General features: G+C 40.3%; 1 protein-coding gene across 4 annotated transcripts in view; it reads right to left on the reverse strand.

Moving 5' to 3' along the window:
* The window catches only part of ppargc1a (peroxisome proliferator-activated receptor gamma, coactivator 1 alpha), a 622893-nt gene that overhangs the window by 48431 nt on the left and 550369 nt on the right, over positions 1–24093 (reverse strand). For 3 of the 4 annotated variants that reach the window (XM_059646956.1, XM_059646948.1, XM_059646961.1), the window contains exons 5-7: positions 10110–10304; positions 8884–9006; positions 5623–5842 (exon numbers count right to left, since the gene is read on the reverse strand). In XM_059646956.1, the coding sequence (XP_059502939.1) occupies positions 5623–5842; positions 8884–9006; positions 10110–10304 (538 nt within the window). The remainder of the gene's footprint in view (positions 1–5622; positions 5843–8883; positions 9007–10109; positions 10305–24093) is intronic. The other variant, XM_048540613.2, reaches the window with a different exon arrangement.

The raw sequence follows: 24093 nt of genomic DNA on the forward strand, positions 1-24093 counted from the left end.
CTCAGCTGAAATAGGTGGGGAGGTAGGGAGGGGATAGGTCAGTCCAGGGAAGACGGACAGGTCAAGGAGGTGGGATGAGGTTAGTAGGTAGGAAATGGAGGTGCGGCTTGGGGTGGGAGGAAGGGATGGGTGAGAGGAAGAACAGGTTAGGGAGGCAGAGACAGGCTGGGCTGGTTCTGCCTCCCTAACCAGTTCTTCCTCTCACCCATCCCCTCCTCCCACCTCAAGCTGCACCTCCATCTCCTACCTACTAACCTCATCCCACCTCCTTGACCTGTCCATCTTCCCTGGACTGACCTATCCCCTCCCTACCTCCCCACCTATACTCTCCTCTCCACCTATCTTCTTTTCTCTCCATCTTCGGTCTGCCTCCCCCCTCTCCCTATTTATTCCAGAACCCTCTCCCCATCCCCCTCTCTGATGAAGGGTCTAGGCCCGAAACGTCAGCTTTTGTGCTCCTGAGGTGCTGCTTGGCCTGCTGTGTTCATCCAGCTCCACACTTTGTTATCTATACTATATTTTGCATTCTGTTCCATTTCCCTTATGTAGTTATGTAAGGTATGACTTGTCTGGTTAGCATGCAAAGCAATACTTTTTACTGCATCTCAGTGCGTGACAATAATAGATCAAATCATGGGTGGGCATTCTAATTAGCAGGACATCCCTAATGATGACCTACAAAGAATTGTGTTGGGGCCTCAAACAATGACTGTGTGTGTTAATGCCTTAGTTTATGGGATTCAAGTCCAATGATGGCACAAAGATAAGTGGCATCACAAGTATTATAGATGGGAGCATAAAATTACCAATAAGTATTAATAAATTAAATAATTTTGACAAGGTTAATTTGATAAGGTTCCACATAAAAGGTTACTGCTGTGTAAAGTAGGAGCTCGTGATATTTGGGGAATGTACTACCGTGGATAGCCAATTCGTTAGCTGGCAGATAACAGAGACTACGCATAAATAGATCTTTTTCAGAGATCACAGTGTATGACTAGTGGGGAGCCACAGGGGTCAACATTTTACAATTTATATTAATGACTTAGATGTGGGGAATCAAAGGCATGGCAGCTCATTCTGCAAATGAGATGATGTTAGGTTGGAGCCATGTTGTCAAGATGACATAACAAGAATGCAGAAAGGTACAGACAGGTTAAAGTTGGCAAAAACTTTGCAGATGGAATATACGTGCAAAAGCAGGAAGAATAAAAAAAAGAGAATTATTCGAACAAGTGACTCCAGAATTACAAGTTGCAGAGAAATGTTAATGTTCTAATCCAGGAGTCCCAAAAGGTTAGTATGCAGATGTAGGAAGTAATCAGGGAGGTTAATTGGATAGTAGTCTTTGTTACGAAAGGAATTGAACATAAAAGTAAGGATGTTAGGTTTCTGTTAAACAGGGCATTGATGAGATCACTCAAATACTGTGCAGAGTTTTAGTCTTGTGATCTAAGGATAGATAGATATCCACTGGAGGAAGTTCAGTTGAGGTTTACTAGATTGATATATGAAATTAGCGTTGTTTTCAAAGAAAGAGTGGACAGACTGGGCATGTTTTTAGGAGCGTTCAGAAGAAAGAAAGGTAACCAGGTCCAGACCTGGTCTTGACAAGGTGGAAGTGGCAAGTCCAGAACTAAAGTATATGGTTTTAAAATTAAGGATTATCATTTTGGAATGGAGATGAGAGGATTTTATTTCTTTCTCAGAGGGTTGTGTATTATTGGAACTCTGTCTCAGAAAATGGCGGAGGCAAGGTCACTGAACATTTTTAAGGTAGAATTAGGTAAATCCTTGTTTGGCAGGGGAATCAAAGATTATTGGGTAGAGGTTGGAAGATGGAATTAGGAGCTCAAACAGATTAGCCGTAATCTTATCGAATGGCATAGAAGGCTTGAAGGGCCAAATGATCTACTTTGATTGCTAATTCATGTTTATGTGCATATTTGAATATTGTAATATGAGATTAAAATGTAGCACAGGGATTTCAATTTAGGTCATCCACTTTGGACCTTAAAAATGGTGAAGTGCGAAACAGTGGATGCCAAGGAAGACAGGTCATGAAATTGCATCATTAAGAGCAGAAAATAATTTTTAAAAAACTAATCAAATTATGATCTTTGTAACTAGAATGAAATAAAACAAGAAGGTTGAGGTTATGGTTCAACTCTACAGAGCTCTGTTTAGAACATACCTCAAGTGCTAAAAGTAGTTCTGGTATGACACCTTAGGCAGGATATATTACCCTTAGTGGGAAAGCTGTGCAAATTTTTAGAAAGATACTTAGACTCCAACAATTAAGCTGTAGATTGTTGAAAGTAGAATGATAAACTAAGAAATAAAGTGTGTGTGGGATCGTGGATTTTATAAAATAGATACACAGGTTATGAATGCAAAGAGTAACAAAATACAGATTCAGTCTCAACTGGAATACTTTATATTTCAGAAAGGGTGCGAAGGTTATATAAAGGGAGCAGAAAAGATTTGAGAGAAAAATTCCAGAAATGAGGAACACTATTGTATAGATTGACGAAACTAGGGTTATCTCCTTAAAGAGAAGGTTAAGAGGATTTTTGATTGAGGTGTTAAAAATCATAAGGATCTGAACAGGGTAGTGGAGGTTCAAAAACAAAATGCTACAAATAAGACAGCGGAGTGGAAATTAGGCCATTCAGCCCATCCAGTCTGCTCCACCATTCAATCATGGCTGATATGTTTCTCAACCCCATTTTCCCACTTTCGCCCTGTGGTCTTTGACCCCCTTGACAATCAAGAACCTATCTATCTCTGCCTAAAATTTATTCAATGACCTGGCCTCTACCACCTGCTGTGGCAATGAATTCCACAGATTCACCACTCTGGCTAAAGAACTTTCTCTTTATCTCTGTTCAGAACGGTCTTCCCTTTGCTCTAAAACTGTGCCGTTGGCTCTTAGTTTCTCCTGCTAATGGAAACATCCTCCCAATTTCCAATCTGTCCAGGCCGTTCAGTATTCTGTAAGTTTCATTTAGATTCCTCCCTCATCCTTCTAAATTCCATCAAGCATAGACCTAGAGTCCTCAAATGTTCCTCATATGTTAAGCAATTCTTGAAACATGAACTAAAAGTAGAAAAAGCCAAAAAGACTGAGCAGATCTGGCAGCTTCTGGTAGAGTTAGCACATTTTGCCAAAACCTATCAGATAGGAATTAACTGTCCTAATTGGTGGAAGAATAGAGACCAGATAATATCTAATTAAGGTGAATGGTAACAGAAGCAAATTGGGTTAAGGATGAACTTTTTTACATAGCGAATAATTAGGATCATGAATGCGCTGTGTGAAATATGCTGGAGACAGATTCAATCATGGCTTTCAAATGTGCATTGCATTATTATCTGAGGAGGAACAAACCTGCAGAGTTACTGGGAAAGGTGGGGCAATAGAACTAACAATGTTGCTGTTGTAGAAAGGCACATACATGTAGGCCTACATATGATCTCAGACCATAACAGTATGTCTGTTGCTTAACTACCCTCTGAAATGGCCTTACAAATAAGCTGTATAAAACAATGACTGAAGACAGCACTGTGGATGTACCTATAACACACAGACTATGGTTTGCCACCACCTTTCTCAAAGCAGTTAGGGAAGAGAGTTCCTAATATTGCTAAAAAAGTTTACTTGCCAAGAAGAAAGCCTGTTTGTACAAATTGCCTGGAATTCAGCAATGGCTAGATAAATTGTGAACCAGACAATAACAGCTTCTTGAAACTCTTTTGTGCTCCCAGTTTCAAAGAACTAAAATGAGGTAAAGTAAAAAAAAGGAGAATCAGCACACATTGACAGAAAAATAGTTGTAGAAAGACTGGGCCATGAAATAAAAACATCAAGCATCAAGGGAGTGATGTAGAATAAATTAGGAGCCATAAGTTGAGTTAAGAGAAACTAGGATGCTAGAAGAGATATTTGGCAATTCTTATTCTAGGTTCTTATCTCTCTAACCTCACTCCAATCACATTGCTCCTTTTTATGACCATTCATCCTACCACTTTAGCAAGGAATTTTATTTTAATGATAGCATCAAGAGTTCAGTTTGCCTTTAAAAATAAAGAAGAAAGCAATAAATTCAGTTTGATTATATATCTGTGATTTGACTTGAGTCTTTTGACTAAGTGAAAAGGTGTTAGGCACCCAATTGCACATATTTATGCTTAACAATTTTAAAGGGTGGAACATCTTAGTTTGGAATGTCACCACAAATGAAACATGAGAGTTCAGAAGTGGAAGATAACTTTTAATTTCTATACTTATATCCAAAACATTTCCTGGGTTTATCATTCTTTCGTAAAAATTTGTAAGTTTTTTTCTTTTCTCAATTGCTGACCTTGCTGTTTGCAGATTGCAGGAAGAGGGGAAATTTAAGAAAGGAAGTAAGAATCAAGTTAAGAATATGAACATATAATCAACATTAACAAAAATATTTTAATGATTGTTGCAAAAAATGGACTATCAATATCATAGCTTTCATCATCTAATTCTTCTACTGGAGGCCATTCACAAGCTACACGTGATTTTAAAAAGGACACATACTGACCTAAAATGGCTGCATCAATCACCTGTCCACAGACTGGGGCAAGTACAGGGAAAGTAAATAGAATGTATGAAACCAGCTGCATTAGAATTACCATTTTAATTAGGAGGTACTAAAATTCTGGAGATGCCAAGAAATTTGTGTCTCTCATTTTATTCACACCTGAATGATGAATATACTTATCGGGAGGTTAAAGGTTGTCTACAACAATTCAGCTTGGAATGAAACAGTGACAAAGACATCAGAATCTGCAAAGGACCTGTATATCATCAAAAGCAGCCTTAGACCAACAAAGGAGAAAGAAAGCAATATCAATTCATTACAAGAATACTAAAAGCTCTTCTCTCTCCCTTTCTCGTCTCTCAATCACAGAAACCAGCGCCGGTGGGAAAGCATTTTGGAAAAGCCACCATTCATCTAGAAATTGATGTCATTTGCAAGCCTAATCACTCCTGAGGAAAAAAGGAAACAGCTAAGCAGTTAGAACCCAGGTTTCAGTCCTGCTTTAAACTCAACTTCCCTTACCTTCCTGTCTATATATAAACATCTTCCCTCTTTACTTTTGAAGCTTATTCCCTGTGTTCTTTGTCTGTGTTTGACTTCACTTTTACTCCACTTTTCAGGGTATTAGTTTGCAAACTCCTCTTACTTTCACACAAGAAAAGTTGGATTTGGCTCCATCATTTTCACTGAGTCAACTAAGTTTTGTTCTTACATTAAGTTTTGATTGAAGTGTGATAGCTGTAGGCCAGAAAAGAAGTAAATTATTTCTTGTGCCGAATCATTAGGTGGTTTTAAAAAAAGAGTAACTGATCACCCCTCTTCTCCAGTTTTAAAACTATCAATTTTGTTCCATTACACATTTGTTTGGTTCACCTTTGGAGAAATTAAAGTAGTACATTTACAAAATGCATGAATGGTTTGGTTTGGTCTGGTTTGGGATACTTTTACATCCAGAAGTTACCGTGTTGTACAGCTAAGTTTAGGGCAAATTCAAGAAGGCCCCTACGAAAAGTTTGAATGTGTAATATTTATATCTGTCAAAACTTACTCTTACTTTGTAGGTTATGTGATTGCTGTGATTGCAGCTGTATCTTCCTTTTGGAGATGCTTTTGGCTCTATTGCTAATTTTATTGTCATTTATTTTGGACTGAGGAGAATCGTCATTGGCAGTCAGGTATTTGAGCAATTCAGTGCATGGACGGCGCTCAACCTGTAACTTCTCCTGCTGCCAAATATTTCTTGCCCTGATACTTGAAGTTGACTCCACCTAATAAAGATTAAAGAAAACAGCATTACTAAAGATGTGAATACATATTATTGAACAAACCACTTGAAAAATAAAGTATGTGTTACTAAATAACTTTCACAATTAGGTAGTTGCTGCTATGGTTTTTGTTTTGTACATTTAACTGCATAACTGAAAGTAGCAGCTGGTAAAAACAAGGCAGATATTACAAAAAATTAACATTGGTAACTGTTGAGATTATGGAAAGAACTGATGAAAGCACTTAAGGAGTTCTGTTTTTGTGTTAAAATTCTTCTGTTTCTTTAAGGAGGGGACAGAATCACAAGGTCTATTGATTGTTTTCCCACATATATAAGTGACAGGATGATGCTTGGACATAATTGTGTTGCACCTTACTAACTCAATCAAAAAGTATGCCAAATACCTTTTTATGAAGGTAGTGAAATTTTGAGAAAATACTGATTGGATCTTATCTAATGAGCGGACACTGACGAATTTTAGAGAACAAGAAAAATAAATTGTTGGAAGCGGTGTTCTAGTAGTACCTCCTTTTACAGACATTGAAAATCCTGCCTACTGTAACTCTATAACAAATTCAGTTTCTAATAGGTTTGCAAACAGTTAATCATGCAGTATCTACACAATTGTAGTCTTTAGTATAACATAAGTAGAAGTTGGCGAGCCACCTTCTTGAACTGCTACATTCTGTATGATGAATATGCTAGGTAAGAAGTTGAAATGAAAACAACAGTGGTGAAGATACAACAATATATTTCCAACACAGCTGATCTGTGACTTGGAGGGGAACTTTGAGATGCTGGTGTTTGCATGCACCTGATTCTATTGCCCCTCTTGGTAGGACAGGATGCAAGTTTGGGTGGTACTGTTAAAGGCACCTAGGTGAATTTATGCAGGACATCTTGCGGATGGTGCACATTGCAATCAAGGTGCACATCACAATTGATTAAGTTGCTGGATGAGATGCAATCAGATTGCCTGTTTTTCTCCAAAATGCTGTTGAATTTCCTGAATGTTGTTGGGCCTGCATGCAATTAGACAGCAGTGATCACACGCCTGATATGTTCACTGTAGATGATGAAAAAAACTCTGCAATTTCAGGTCATGAGCCATTCATTTCAGAACAATCAGCCTCTGCCAAGTTGTAGCTGCAATATTTATGCAGCTGATACAGCTAAGTTTTTGGTCAATGGCATCCTCAGAATCTTAATGTTAGAAACTCAACAATGCTAGTGCCATTGGACAGTATGGAGAGACAATTGAGTTCCCAGTCCTTGGAGTCAGGCATTGCATGGTATGAGTATTGCTTGCCCTGAACCAGTCCAAGCATGAACGTGTCCAGCTTTTGCTGAATACAGATACAGACTGCTTCATTATCGGAAGAGATGTAAATTTTCAGGGAATGGCAGAATAATGACACTGTACTAGATTAGTAATCCAAAGGCTTCGACTGAATTAAGACATAAAGTAGTTGGTGGAAATTAAATTCAATTAATTAATTTTTTAAAAATGGAACTGAAAACAAAAGTCTGAGTAGTAGTGACAATGAAATTACCGGATTGACATACGATCGCATTTAGTTCACCAACTTCCTTCAGGAGAAGTACTCTGCTGGGGTCCTTACAGCTTTTGGCCTGTACTTCAAACGTACATGATGTCATGGACTTTTAACTGGCATCTGAAATCAGCCACTTAGTTCTATCAGACTGTTAAGTAAGAAGCTTTCCACGGTCTGGCAGCATCTGTGAAGGAGAAAACAGAGTTGACGTTTCAGGACCGGTGACCCTTCTGGGTCACTGGACCTGAAATGTTAACTCTGTTTTCTCTTTCATAGATGCTGCCAGGCCTGCCGTGCTTTTCCAGCAACTTTGTTTTTACTCCTGATTACAGCATTCGCATTCTTTTGGTTTTTATTTAAGAAGTTTTCCACCATATTCTCAAGGGCAATTGGAGACACTAGCCAAATGCTGGCCTTGACAGCAATATTTTACCTTAAATTAAAGACAAAACAATGCACAATCATCAGTGAACAATAACTTCTAACATTATGAACGGAAGGAAACTAATTGGGCCTGAGGCACTACCTTGAGGAACTCTTGCTTGGAAGTTCTGGTGGTTAAGATGATTGGTTTCCAACAATTATAACTGTCCCCTTTGTGCTGTGACTATGGGCAGTGAAGAGTTTCCCCAGAATTTGACTGAGTTTGATTTTACTTGGGTTATTGCTACCACTCAATCAAATGCTTCCTTGGTGAAAAAGGTGGCAAATTTACTTCACCTCTGGAAGTCAGCTTTGTTAGTGATGTTTGAACCAAGGATCCAAACAAGTCATAATGCCGTGGCCCCAGTGAAAACCAAACTGAACCACTAAGTTGTTAGAGTACAGAGAAGACTGTTTGGCTTGTTGAATCTATATCAGTTCTTTGAATGAGAATTTCACCACTCACCCACCTTCTCTCCACGACCCTACACATTTTTTCTTTTCAGTTAATAATCCAATTCCTCTTGAATCCCTCATTTCTATCTACCATCAGTGAACAGGCTATTGTTAATTGTCATAAAAACTTAGTGGAGGACCCTTTCCATCACATTGCTGAAAATAGAGGGTAGACTGGATGGGACAGACATTGGCCAGATTAGTTTGGCCTGCTTTTTCATGGACAGGGAGACACTTGGGCTGATTTCACCTTGTTAGGTCAGTGTTCTAGCTTGATCAGTGGCATTGCAAGTTTAGATATATAAATCTTCAGTAATACTATCAAGATATTGTCTGGGTACCGTATCTTTTTTCACTATCTAGTACTATCAAATGGGATGTTAAATAACTCACTCTAAATATCTAATTCAAAAATTCATTCTTTTGCACACAAGGAAAATAAATAATCCATGTAGCTTTTTAAAAACCAAACTTAATAATCAGGAAGAATTTTCAAAACTTTCCAAAACCAATTTCCTCAGTTTAACCTGAAATTACTCTCAAGATTTATGGCATAAAATGTTATCTTCCTCACATATAACACTCTGACGACAGCACTGAAGCGTACCTTGACAACAGCCGGGCTTGGTCTAATCCTGCTATTGTTGGTCACGTGGGTGTGGGTGCTGCCTCCATTGCATTCATTGTAGATAAACTGTGAATTGGCAGGAGCTAGCAAGAGCTTCTTTAACTAGAAAAATACAACCAAAATACAGGGAAATTTAACGAAACATGAAATAAACTAAATCTGCTGGTGAACAACTTCTCATCAAACTGTATGACATTTAAAAAAAGTCCAGTTTCTACTTAACATGGCATGCTGTTGTTTTTGATCATCTCAAAATACATATTAACAAACTATGGTGAGAAAAAACATTTTCACATGCAAAATATAGGTAAGAAAAACATATTTTCACATGCAAATATTTAGAGACCATAAGTATTATTGCATCCAAGCTACTATTAAAAAAGTTACAATTATGAGGATAATAAGATGGTTATGCTTTGAGGCTGTTACTTTGAAGTAAAATGAAGGGATCAATTGGCTTGTGAAGTCTGCCTTACACCATACCGAGTGGTTTAATTGTGAAGAAGCTCAAGGAGACAGTGGTGTGGAATATTTCCGCTGTAGGATCATTACTGCCACTCACAGGTAGGACAGCAGGTTCTCCTCCAGTCTGTCTGGGAATGGTAGGAAGTCCTATTTTTCAGATTGGCAGCTAAAAGCTCTGCTCCTGATCTGATCAGTTTTGACCACTGAAGTAAGCTATAATTAGCATCAACCACACAGTTGTTTCCACTCATCAATTGACTGTGGTCAATTTCATCCGTGTGGTTTACTGCAAAGAACCCTTACTAATGTCACAGGCATGTCTATAAATACTTTTGAGAACGTGGATTATTCTGCAAACTCCATCAATCAGGTTTTACCTCATGGATACCCAACCCTTCAGTAATTTACACCTATCAGCATTAACCTTCCCTCATCATCCTGTGATCTTAATTCTGAAGGTCCATCCATCCTACAGTAGCTGAATTTCCATCTCCTACACAATTAAGCACCTGTGCCTCCTTCATTTTCATTTCTAGTAACTGCACAAGATTTTCCTAATGATTAGTAACTAATGGTTAGATTGAGTCTCAAAATTCTCACAAGTGTCGAGAATGTCAGATTGTGCTTTCATATTTCTTGTGGCGTTAACTTAAAAATCCAAACCTTATTTTGATTACATCATACCCATGCAGGGGGTAGCCAGAGGCTCATCCTTGTTAAACAGTAGGAAGGATTCTTACTAGAGACGGCTCTTCAGCCTCCGGATTCGGAGGAGTGCCGTCAGGCGTTGAGGGAGGGCCGGGTTCATTAACATTGGCCACATCCCCATCTGTCAGTGCATCAAATGAAGGCAGTCCATCCTCATCTATTGGGATGCTGTCCAATGTCTCCGTTAAGGCAGCCAACAAGTTAGCCTCATTTTCTTCATCCATCTTCTGCCAAGAAAGAAAATATCCTTTAAAAGCTCATCATGTAAATCATGAAAGAGATGTAATATTCACAGAAAATGCAGTTTGCTAAAGAAAACAGTGGCAACTCAAAAAGGCATGTGGTGAAAGATACTACTACTGTAAAACTCAGATTTTCTTTTCACGGAAGTGTGCAAATTGAGTATATATTTTTAGTCATTTTAGCTGATGAATGTTATCGGTATGTTAGTATACTTGTGCACCTTAAGGCCTTAACACTTACCTCTTCTTGTCTCCACTGGGAAATGCTCAGACCAGGAATTAAGTAGAATGACTTAAATCTAGCAGATTTGTTGTTTCTTTGCAAGGTGTTAATGTGTAACACAAATCTTTCAATTGATTAACTAATTTTCAAAGTATTTACTTATTCAGCATATCATTACATCTTCCCATTGGCATCTGCAATAACTAGGCAACTGTAAAGTGTAATCCTTGTCACAACCCTGGTGGCAACAGTGCATTGGAAATCTGGCCCAGTGATTTTACAACTCTTCACATATGTGAAATATAGCCAACCTTAGAATGGTTAAATACTTGTTTATGGCCACTACCAAAGGTGAAGAAATTCATACCAGGTTTCATCAATAAACAAGATGTGGAGGTGCCAGTGTTAGACTGGGGTGGACAAAGTCAGAAGTTACACAACACCAGGCTATACGTGATCACTCACTGATGTCCACCATGAGACTGCCAACATTTGTATCAGTGCCATCTGAGCAACAGGACAAGTGTTGACAATCTGGCCTTGCCCCCCCAGAGCTTCCATGTTCTCTTTCACCCCCATAACATCCAGAGGCTCCATGTCCTCTTTAACCGCTGTAACTTCAATATCCTCTTCATGACCGACAGCCACCAGAGTCTCAAGATCCTCATTAACATGAATAATCCAATATCCTGGTGGGCAGATTTACTAGTGCTCAAAGGAGGGTTTAAACGAGATTGGCAGGAGTTTGGGATCATCAACAGCAGGGAGGCAATTGCAAGTTGAAGAGACAGGTCAGGATGGAACAAGACAAGGAGCGAGGAATGCCTGGTGGATTAAATTGTATCTATTTCAATGCGAGAAGGCTAACAGATAAAGTCGATAAACTCAGGGCATAGATAAGTACATAGGGGCGGGATATTATAGCCATTACAGAAACAGGGCTCAGGGAGAGACAGGACTAGCAGCTTAAATGTGCCAAGGCACAAGGGCTTTAGGTGGGACAGAGGTGGAGGAAAGAGGAGAGGGGGAGTTGCATTTTTGATTAAGAGGAGTATCACAGTAGTAATCAGAGATGAAATAACAGGGATCATCCAGTGAGGCTTTGTGGGTGGAGCTAAGAAATAAGAAGGGGATGGTGATATAACTGGGGTGTACTATAGGTCCCCAAATAGTACAAAGAATTAAAGAACAAATACGCAGGGAGACTGGGGAGACTTGCAGGAGTAATAGGATTGTCATAACAGGAGACTATAATTTACTAACATAAAATGGTAATGCGTTAAGGGCAAATTCGTGGAATTTGTTAAATCTGTTCAGGCAAGCTTCTTTAAGCAGCATATAAAAAGGTCCTACTCAGGAAGGACAACCCCCAGTCTACTCTTGGGAAATAGGGCAGGACAGGTGACTGAGGTGACAGTTGGGGAGAGATAATGGGAACTGCAGATGCTGGAGAATCCAAGATAACAAAGTGTGAAGCTGGATGAACACAGCAGGCCAAGCAGCATCTCAGGAGCACCAAAGCTGACGTTTTGGGCCTAGACCCTTCATCAGAGAGGGGGATGGAGAGAGGGTTCTGGAATAAATAGGGAGAGGGGGGAGGCAGACCGAAGATAGAGAAAAGAAGATAGGTGGAGAGGAGAGTATAGGTGGGGAGGTAGGGAGGGGATAGTTCAGTCCAGGGAAGACGGGCAGGTCAAGGAGGTGGGATGAGGTTAGTAGGTAGGAAATGGAGGTGCGGCTTGGGGTGGGAGGAAGGGATGGGTGAGAGGAAGAACAGGTTAGGGAGGCAGAGACAGGCTGGGCTGGTTTTGGGATGCAGTGGGGGGAGGGGACAAGCTGGGCTGGTTTTGGGATGCGGTGGGGGAAGGGGAGATTTTGAAGCGGGTGAAGTCCACATTGATACCATTGAGCTGCGGGGTTCCCAAGCGGAATATGAGTTGCTGGTCCTGCAACCTTTGTGGCACTGCAGGAGGTCCATGACGGACATGTCATCTAAAGAATGGGAGGGGGAGTTAAGATGGTTCACGACTAGGAGGTGCAGTTGTTTACTGCGAACCGAGCTGAGGTGTTCTGCAAAGCGATCTCCAAGCCTCAGCTTGGTTTCCCCAATGTAGAGGAAGCCACACCGGGTACAATGGATACAGTATACCACATTGGCAGATGTGCAGGTGAACCTCTGCTTAATATGGAAAGTCATCTTGGGGCTTGGGATGGGGGTGAGGGAGGTGGTGTGGGGGCAAGTGTAGCACTTCCTGCAGTTGTAGGGGAAGGTGCCGGGTGTGGTGGGGTTGGAGGGCAGTGTAGAGCGAACAAGGGGGGTCACGGAGAGAGTGGTCTCTCCGGAAGGCAGACAAGGGTGGGGATGGAAAAATGTCATGGGTGGTGGGGTCGGATTGTAGATAGCGGAAGTGTCGGAGGATGATGCGTTGTATCCGGAGGTTGGTGGGATGGTGTGTGAGAACGAGGGGGATCCTCTTTGGGCAGTTGTGGCGGGGGCGGGGTGTGAGGGATGTGTTGCGGGAAATGCGGGAGACATGGTCAAGGGCGTTCTCGACCACTGTGGGGGGAAAGTTGAGGTCCTTGAAGAACTTGGACATCTGGGATGTGCGGGATTTGAATGCCTCATCCTGGGAGCAGATGCGGCGGAGGCGGAGTAATTGGGAATAGGGGATGGAATTTTTGCAGGAGGGTGGGTGGGAGGAGGTGTATTCTAGGTAGCTGTGGGCTTGAAATGGACATCAGTTACTAGCTGGTTGCATGAGATGGAGACTGAGAGGGGAACACTTTGGGACCAGTGACCATAGTTCTATTAATTTTAAGATAGTTATGGAGAAGGACAAAACTGATCCATAGGTTCAAGTTCTAAATCAGTGCAAGGTGAATTTTGATGGAAATAGTCAGAAGCTTGCAGGGGTTGATTGGAGTAGTTTGTTTGCAGGCAAAATGGACCTCTGGCAGTGGGAGGCCTTTAAAAGTGTGACAGCTAGAGTTCAAGGTCATATGTTCTTGTGATGGTGAAGGGCAGGGTTGTCTGGGGTAGGGAACCCTGGATGACAAGAGATATTAAGGCTTTGACCAGAAAAAAAGGTGGAGGCATGGCTCAAGTACAGGCAGTGGGATCAAGGGAGTCCCTGGAAGAATATAGGGGCTACAGGAGTTTACTGAAGAAGGAATTCAGGAGGGCAAAAAGGCGGCATGAGATAGCTTTGGCTGAGAACATTAGGGTAATCCAAAGAGATCCTTTAAGTATATTAAAGGAAAAAGAATAACTAGAAAGAGAATAGGACCCCTGAAGTGCCGAAGTGCACATGTATGCATAGAACCGCAAGAAATGGGTGAGGTCCTCAATGAGTACTTCTCATACTACCGTAGAGAAAGACATGAAGTCTTGGGAACGTGGGGAAGTTAGTGGCAATATCTTGGGGACAGCCCATATCACAGTTTAGGAGGTGTTGAAAGTATGAGAATGTACAAACTTGGATAAATGTCCTTGTCCTGAACAGATATATGCAGGAACCCTGCAAGAGGCTAGAGAAGAAATTGCAGGAGTCTTGACTGATAATATTTGCATCATCATTAGCCATAGGTAGGGTCCCAGAACACAGGAGGGTGGCACATTTTATGCCCTTCTTCAAGAAGGGCTTCAAAGAAAAGTCTGGGAATTATAGACCAGTAAGCCTAACATCTGTGGTAGGTAAGTTACTTGAGAAGATTCTGATGGATAAGATGCTTATGCATTTGGAAAGACAGGGTTTGATTAGTTATAGTCAGCATGACTTTGTGCATGGGAGATCATGCCTCATTTTGATGAAGTGACCAGGAAAGTTGATGAGGGCAGGCCAGTAGATGTAGTCTATATGGATTTCAGTAAGGCCTTTGATAAAGTTCCAATGGTAGGCTACTCTTGAAAGTTAGATTGCATGGAATCCAGGGAGAGTTGGCAAGTTAGTTACACAATTGGCCTGATGGTTGGAAGCAGAGAGTAATAGTGGAAGGATGCTTGTCAGACTGGAGGCCTATGACTAGTAGTATGCCTTAGGGGTCGATGCTGGGCCCATTGCTGTTTGTTATCTATATCAATGATCTGGATGAAAATGTACAAGGTATGATTAATAATGTTTGCGGATGACAATAAAATAGGCAATAAAGTGATCAGTGATGAAGGCTATCAGAAATTGCAGCAAGATGTTGGTCAGCTGGGGAAGTGGGATGAGAAATGGCAAATGGAGTTTAATATAGATAATTGTGAGGTGTTGCATTTTGAAAAAGTCAAATCATGGTCGGAGTTTCATGATGAATGGTAGGCCCTCACAGAGAGTAGTGGAAGTGAGCAACTTTGGAGTTCAGATACATGGTTCTCTGGAAGTGGAGTCACAGGTAGACAGGGCAGGCAAGGTGGCTTTTGACACACTGGCCTACTGGGTATAGAAGTTGGGAAGTTATGTTGCAGTTATACACTTGGAGCATTGCATTCAATTTTGGTCACCTTGCTAGAGGAAGCATGTTATTAAACTGGAAAGAGTGCAAAGGAAATTTGTTTTTCTGATGAAGGGTCTAGGCCTGAAACGTCAGCTTTTCTGCTCCTAAGATGCTGCTTGGCCTGCTTTTTTCATCCAGCTCCACACTTTGTTATCTCTTTTACAAAGATGTGGCCAGGTCTCAAGGGACTGAGTTATAGGGCAACGTTGGACAAACTAAGATTTTCTTTCTTTTGAGCCCAGGGGATCTTACAGAGTGCATAAGATCATGAGAGGCATGGATTGGGTGAATGCACTCAGTCTTTTCCCCAGGGTGGGAAATTGAGCACGAGAGGGCATCAGTTTAAAATGAGAGGGGAAAGAATACATTGGAACCTGAGGGGCAACCTCTTTACACAGAGGGTGGTATGCATATGGAATGAGGTGCTAGTGGAAGCGGTTGAGGTGGGTATATTAACAACATTTAAAAGGCATTCGGACAAACACATGGATAGGGAAGGCTGAAAAGGATTTGGGACAAGGACAAGGAAATGGGGCTAGCGTGGATAGATGTTTTGATCAGCATGGGCCAGTTTGGGCCAAATGGCCTCTCTGTGCTGCAGAACTCTAATCTCCAGAATCTCCATATCCTCTTTCATGCCAAAAGTCCCCAGAGCTTCTATATCCTCTCTAACACTGATAGCCACCAGAGTCTCCATATCCTCTTTAATCCCAATTGCCTCAACAGCCTCCATTTTTACTTTGACCCCAAAGCCAGTTCTGGTTAGCCTCCATGTGGAGTGACGCCACATTGAACTTTGTCACATTGAACAAGGCAAGGCATGGATGCTCAGGCTTGCAGATAGGCATGGAGTGAGGGCACAAAGAAAACAAGCATACCACTCTGAGATGTAGCCTGAACTGGGTGCTTGTCTCAGTGCAAAAACTCTCCTTGCAACAGCCTTTAAATACCAATTGCCAGAGCTCTCTGCAATGCAGGTCTCTGCTTTCTGAGCATCCTGCAATTGGATTAGGGAAGATCTTGAGGAGGTGACAAATGTTGGATGCTAAAATCAATGAGTGAAGGCTGTACATGACTGCTAGCTCAGGCCTTCATGCTGCTTCATACTGAACAACATGATGATTCTTTGCAAACAACAGTAAAATGAAATCACCAGGTTCTCATTGTGACTTCCAAGTCAAGAATTCTCAAAGTTTTGCTTGCTTGACATATTCATTAAAATAGGAAGATGATATTAATGAGAGGATTATGCAGTTAATTAGGTATTTAAAAAATCCTCCTTAATTGGCAATTAGTCACTGCCTAATGCAAAACTCAGCTCAGGGTTGGTAGATATATAAAAGTTGAAATGAGCTGCTCCTGATGTCCAGATAGGCCTCAAAGCACATCTCACATGATTTTCTCACAAATCTTACCATAGTCGATGTCATTTAGATCCCTATAAGATTCAGTCCTATAGTACTAAATAAGTGTAGTCCCTACATATTACAGCTAGTGAGACTCTCCATTAAATACATAGATTGCAGTCTGGGAACATTATTTGGGTCCCAACAACAATTTAAACCCTGTCCTGAGGAAATGGATGATCTGTTTGGTCAGATGAAGTCAAAACAGGATCAGAAACAGAAGGGACTATTTGAGCTAAATATTTTACATTCTTTTGTGGAGCCAAGTAAAACAAAATGACCCTCCAAGTTAGTAAAGACAAGTTTCCCATGCCATAGAATTTCTGCCTTCTCTGTCCTGGAATCTGAATGGCTATAAATTATGAGATTGGAATGTTCAATGAGACCTGGGTGTCTTCGTACACTATTCACAAAGGTAAACACATATGTGCAGCAGATGGCAAAGAAGGCAAATTTTTGCCATCACAGCAAAAGGATTTGAGTGCAGGAGTAGCAATGTTTTGCTGCAATTTTACAGGGCCTTTGTGAGACTACACCTGGAATATTGTGTACAGTGTTTCTCCTTATCTGAGGAAGAATGTTGTTGCTATAGAGGAAGTGCAGCAAAAGTTTACCAAACTGATTCCTGAGATAGGAACACTGATATATAGAGGGAACTTGAGTAGATTAGGATTAAATTTTCTGGAGTCCAGAAGAATTCAGAAGGGATCTCAAAGAAACCTATAAAATTCTAACCAGATTAGATAGCATACATACAGGAAGTATGTTCCTGATGACAGGGGAGTCAAGAACCAGGCATCACTGTCTAAGGATACAGGGTAAATCATTTAGGATTGAAATAAGGATAATTTTCTTTACGTAAAAAGTGGTGATGCTATGGAATTCTCTACCACTGAAAGCAGTTTCAAGAAGGAATTGGATATAGTGCTAAGGGATAAAGTGATCAAAAGATATGGGGAGAAAACAAAAAAAAGAGTATTGAGTTGGATTCTCAGCCATGATCATAATGAATGGTGGAGCAGGCTGAAAGAGCCAAATAGGCTTCTCCTGTTCCTATTTTTGTATGAATCCCAATGATTATTTCAAACAAGAGAGAATCTATACATGTCCCCTGACATTCAATGACCTTACCATTACTGAACCCGTCAGAATCAATAATCTGTGAGTCACCACTGATCAGAAAGTTTACTGGAGTTGTCACAAATGTTGTGAATACAAAGACAGGTCAGAGTTTGGGAAATCTGTGTCAAGTAACTCACCTCCTGTTTCAAGAAGGCCTGTCCACCGTGCACATGGCACAATTTAGAATAATTTGAATACTGGTCACTAACCCTGATGAATGTAGCTCCAGCAAAATCAACATGGTGACCACGCAAGACAAAGCAACTCACTTGCTAAGGAGCCCATCAACCACCTTCAACATTCATCATCAGCATCAGCATACAGTGACAGAAGTATATACCATCTGAAAGATGTACTGCAGCAATCATCAAGATTCCTTCAACAGTACTGGAATGATAAGGATAATAGGTGCAAGGGAACCTCAAGTTCCACCTGCAAGTTCCCTTATACCCTGAATTGAAACAAGGTCAGCCTTCATTTTCAGTTGCTGGATCAGAATCTTGGAATTCCCTTCCCAGTAGCACTTTGGGTATAACTGCAAAAGATGGGCTGCAGCAGTTCAAGAAGGCTCAGTACCATCTTCTGATGGACACTTAGGGATGGGCAGTAAACACTGACCTTTCTACTGACACTCAAGATTGAGTATATACATACATAAAAACAAAATACTGGCTATCAATTAGTTGCTACCTTATGTTAACTTCCAGTATTGAATGTGGGGCGGTGGGGTGGGGTCATTAGCCACTCATCAAATCTGTAATAACTTTGTCCTGCCATAGGTTGGCAAGAATCTAATAACTGAAACCAATTTTCAGTGAAAAAGATCCTATTGTGACATTTCTAGACTCCATCGTTGGAAAAAATTGAACAGAAAATCAAATAAGTAATCTAGTCTGACAGATTATTGCCCATGTGATGAAGAGAATGTTATGTTGCAGAGTATCCATTACAAGTAATTGTTTATACATTTCCCAACAATGTAGAACTTTTACAAATTAACAATGCGTGTTATTTTTCTTTAAAGACATTTCTGTATCAAATCAGTTGTCTTTCAAGTTGTCCTTGCTTGTATAAACATTGTGGAGCTTTCTAAAAAGATTTTTTATCTTCTGTTATACATTTCTAATTGTTATCTAATCTTAATAGACAAATATGTAGTAGTCATCTGGGCTACAAAACATAACATGATTTTATTTTTTATCATAATGCAAACTATTGTCAAATAATTCCACTCTGGGTCTCCATGTTAGCTGACATCATCACCCTTCAACTTTCTCAACCTTGCTGCAACATTGAATGGAGCTTACTACATCGTTTTGCACACAACTTAATAGCTAACTCCACAAAACTACCCTTTCTGCATTCCATCCCACCCAGCAGAACTAACAAATAGCTGTTCAAATATGACTTCTCTTCCTCCTTGCGCTGTCATTTCTTAGGTCCCTCAAAGATCGCTCCTCAGCCCCTTTCCCTTGTCTTGTTTATTTATGGATGGGACATTGGCATCAATGGCTAGGCCAGCATTTATTCCTCATTCAAAAATTGTCCTTGAGAATGTGTTGGTGAGCTGGCTTCTTGAACTGTTGCAATATATTTTGCACCCATGTGCTGTTGCAGGATTTCGACCTGACAATGGTGAAGGGACAGTGATGTAGTCCATAAACAAAAACAACGTTGCTGGAAAAGCTCAGCAGGTCTGGCAGCATCTGTGGAGGAGAAAACAGAGTTAACGTTTCAGGTCCAGTGACCCCTCAGAACTTAGTGATGTAGTCCATGTCAGGATCGTCATTGTAGAAAACACAACATTATTTTTTATATTTTTGATTTCAACAAAAATATGAACAGACTGTTTTATTACCAAGGATTAGGGAAGGAATTTCTCCACTTTTAAAAATAAGTTACTGAAACTATTTGTAAGTTGTGCTTACACTGTTCCTTTGGAAGCAGTGGGGGAGGGTAGATAAGATGACATGGCATTGGAGTGTATGTGTTTAGAATGAGATTTGGCCAGCAACAAATTGCTGATTGGTTTATGCAATTGTGACTGGTTATGGATACAAAAGATCATTAGCTTGTAAACAAGTCTTTCATTGGATCCTACACAGCTAAACAACTGAGACATGAGCAATCCAGGGTCAAAAGGTCTACAGACTAAATTAAGCAGGGACTGTCTCTAAATTTCTGTGGCAAAGTAATTCAAGCCACTTTTACTTTATGTTGTTGCCTCTGACGACTGAGTGTGAAACCAAATAATTAATCTGTGAATCTCCTGGGTCCTCGGCAAAGAATTTAAAATTGGAAAGGAAAGTAAATGGAAAACCGAAGATCTTGGGAAGAAAAAGGAACATAAATGAAAGCCTGTGGATTGGTGCAATTGAACTGTGATTCCTCAGTACTTTTTCCTCCATCCAGATTACCAAAGTTTATTTAATCTATCCATATCTGTTGTATGAGTGTGTCGAAGTTTCAAACATGGATTCAGTATTTCACCTAATAGAACTATATGATGCTCATTCATACTTGTTTACCTATGGTTAGAATTTATTTATCTCTAATAAATAGTTATTTGTATTAAGCACATAATCTTTTCCGTTAGACTCAATTTATCAGTCAGATGAATTTGAAACTTCGCATACTTTGATTAAGCTTTTAACTCTGTGATGATCCCAGGATTGGTAGAGGTTCAGCATCAGAGCACTTTCCCAAGACAGCCATAACAATGGCATGACAACAAGTGGCCTCTTTGTCCTGGATAGCTTCAAATGTTGTTTCAGCAGTACATATCCAGGCAAGTGGAGAATATTCCATAGCATTCCTAACTTGTGCCTTGTAAATATTGGAAAGACTCAGGGGATGGGGTGGAGTCAAGATGTGAGGTCCTCATTATAGAACTCCTTGATTCTTACCTGTTCTTCTATCCACAGTATTTGTTTGGCATGTCCAGTTATGTTTCTGGCCAATGATTACCTCAAAAGATTAGATGGTAAGGTGATCAATGATTGTAATGTAATTGAATGTCAAGGGGAGATGATTGAATTCTCTCTTACATGAAAAGATCATTGCCTGATACTTGTGTGGTATAAATATTATTTGCCACTTATTCGTCAAACCAGGGTGTTGTCAAAATTCTGCTGCATATGAGCAAAAACCACTTCATTATCTGAGGAGTATTGAATAATGCTGAACATTCTGCAGTGTTCGGTGAACAGCTACACTTCAGATCTCAAGGAAACTCATTTATGATGCTGCAGAACATGGTTAACTTTAAGACACCATCCTGAGGAACTCTTGCATTGATGTCTGGAACTGACATGGCTAACCTGCAACAACTACAACTATATCCTATGTGCTAAAAGTAACTCTAACCATAGAGAAACTTTTTCCCAGATTCCTCCTGACTTCAATTTGCCAGACTTGTCGATGCCATGTGTGGTTAAATACTTCCCTAACATTAAGAGCAGTTACTATTGTTTCACTTCTTGAGTTCAGCTCTTTTGTCTATGTCTGCTAGCATTGTTAATGACTCTTCTGTCATTTTGCTGATGATTGAGAGAAGTCTGAAGGGGCAGTAATTTGATAGATTTGATTTGTTTTGCTTTTTGTGGACAGGACATACTTGGGCAATTTTCCACATTGATAGGCAGGCACCAGTGTGATAGCTGCATCAAAACATTTGGCATGGCTACTTATGGAGCATAAATCTTTGGTACTGTTCTCTAATGTCCTTTAGGAAAATAAATTTGTCATCTTTACCTGAACTGGACCATATGTGACTCTCGACCCACGGCAATGTTATGTTGTTGGTTAATTAATGCTCCAGGCAAAGTGAAATACTAGTCTTTAACACATAGTTAGCACACATGCATTCAAGTAAGGAGTGGTGAAATATTGCTTCAATTGTACAGGAGCTTAGTTAGCCTGCACCTGGAGCACCGTGCGCAGTTTTGGTCTCCTTATGTCAGGAAAGTTATTATTGCCATAGAACAAATGCAATAAAAGTTTAGCAGACTTGTTCCCAGAATGATGGGACTGCCCACTGAAGAGAGATTCAGCAAATGTAACCTGCATTCTCTGAAATGTCAAAGAATGAGAGGTGATTCATTCAAATTCACAAGATACTTAAAAGGGATAGGCAGAGTAGGTGCATGTAGGATGTTTTCCCAGGTTTGGGAGTCTAGAAACAGGGCAGAATTTAAAAATAAGAGGGAATGCCATATAGGTTTGAGAAGAAGTTTCTGTTTACTCAGATTGTTGTGAATCTTTGGAATTCTCCACCCCATAGTGCTGTAGAAGTGTCGTCCTTGTCTCCATTTAAAGTACAAGTTGATCATTTTTTGATCCCTAATGGTATAAATGGTTATGAGGGTATTGCAAGCATTGAAATGTTTGATCACCAATGATTGTGTTGAACAGTGGAAGAAACTCCTTAGGCAGCACCTCCCAAACCCATGGCTACTTTCATCTAGCAGGACAAGGGCAGCAACTTTACGGGAATGCCACCACCTGCAAGTTCCTCTCCATGCCAGTTAGCATCTTGACTTGGAAACATCACTATTTCTTTGCTTTTGTTGGACCTAAATTCTGGAACTCTCTCCATAACACCATTGAGGGTGTACCTACATCAAATGGAATTCAGTGATTCATCAAGACAGTCAGCCACCCACTTCACCAGGGCAACTAGAGAAGGGCAAAAAAAATCCAGTGAATGTTGCTCACATAGCCTGAATTAATGAAAGTAAATCAGTAAGTAAATAAATTGATGATTATCTGACCAGCAATGCTCACATCCTATGAATGAACCTTTAACAAAAAAAAATTATTGGTGTTTTCTGTAACTAGTCTGTTCAGCCTCTTTTGATATCATGTAGAGGGAATCAAATTGAGTACTTGAGATGCTGGGGTCTGCAAGAGGAGGATGCAATGTATCATTCACTTAGTACTTCCGGCTGACAATAGTTACCAATAGTTCATTCTTATCTATATTATTGCCCTCCACATAAACACCGATAGATAAAAGATCATCATTTGCAAAATGCCAATTCTGTCTTTCTCAATCAATCCATTATCTCTATATTTCAGACAGCTTGTCCAGGATGAGCCATAATATTCTTGATGTTGGTCTGAAAGAAGTTAAGCAGCCCAAAGTTACTAGCTGCAGCTTCTGTTACAAACTCCACGTTCTTGTCAACCAGGTTTACTGAAGTCATATGGATTCCATTTTTAAGTATTCAAAATGCAGCTAGAAATCCGTTAGAAATTCAAAATGAACTCTGAATTGACCTGAAAGAAGCAAGAATCATCTGGGGATTGCAGGTTATATAGATGATAGGTTAAAAAAATGAGTGAAAGCTGTCCAAATATCAGACAGGGCTAATAAATAATCTCTTTTTCTGAAGGATAGAGATCAGATTTAATTCTCAGTCAATGATCAGTAAGCTGATCTAAGCTGCAATATCCTCTGAGTTCCTCAGACATTTATCTTAGCCTCAACCACTTTCAGCTGTTTCAACAATCAAATTCTTTCAAATAGAAGGTCAAAAATAAGAAAATTCATTGCTGATTGAATAGTGTTCAATAATATTTGCAAGGCTTTAGATAATGAGGGAGTCCATGTCTGCATGAGACAAGACCTTGTACAACATTCAAACTTGAGTTGCTAGCTGACAAAGTATTGTTTGCACCAGACAAGTCCCAGGCAATGATCGTGCCCAACAAAATATTGTTGTAGCATCAAGCATTCTGAATAAAAGGCTGAAAATGCATGGTGCTTCCTCTTGAAGGTGGAACAAATCTTGCAGCAAGGCAGCTATCAATGCAGAGACGAGGCCCCAGCCTACTGTGTGATAGGAGTAAGAAGGAAGTCACCAGCCCTGCCAGTAACTCAGAGATTTGAAGGTCCATGGTGACATTTGCACCCAGAAAAGGATTCATTTTCTGAATTTGGAGCAGCTCTCAGCTTGTTCTTGTGGAGATTTCTTTTTTCCCTGGAAGTGCTGCAAACTGCCTTATTAAACCCCTGGATCCCTGGAATTGCTGCTAACCCTGACCATCACAACCAAGCCATTAGTCCCCATCATATGCATTCACTTCATTTAAGTAGTGAGGAATAATCCAGCACAGGCAGTGAATGGCCCTGCAATTTAGCAATGCCTCCACTTCAAGACATCCAGAAATGGCAGGAGATTCTGTTTCCCAATGTTAGAAGGTGGCCTTTCCATCTGACCAAGATAACTGGAGCAGAGGATGCAGTGATAATGAGTTGTGAGTTACAGTAATGAACTCAGGAACTGCACGGCCTTGGCAGATCCATACGAAGCAGGAGTAAGCAGATTAATGATGTTTAAATGCATTAGTAACTCATTAACAACTGTTAGATGCATAAGAAAAAAATCTAGATTTGACTCCACAAAAAGGAGAATGATCTCCTGCGACCAACAATTTATAAGTGGCACAGCACAGTCAATGAGATTCCTGAAGGCCTTATACAATATAAATTTGTAAAGTATACCAGATAGGACTTTGGGCTCTAGCACTCAGCACTAGA

The sequence above is a fragment of the Stegostoma tigrinum genome, chromosome 1, assembly GCF_030684315.1.
Source record: "Stegostoma tigrinum isolate sSteTig4 chromosome 1, sSteTig4.hap1, whole genome shotgun sequence".
In the NCBI taxonomy this organism is placed as follows: Eukaryota; Metazoa; Chordata; class Chondrichthyes; order Orectolobiformes; family Stegostomatidae; genus Stegostoma; species Stegostoma tigrinum.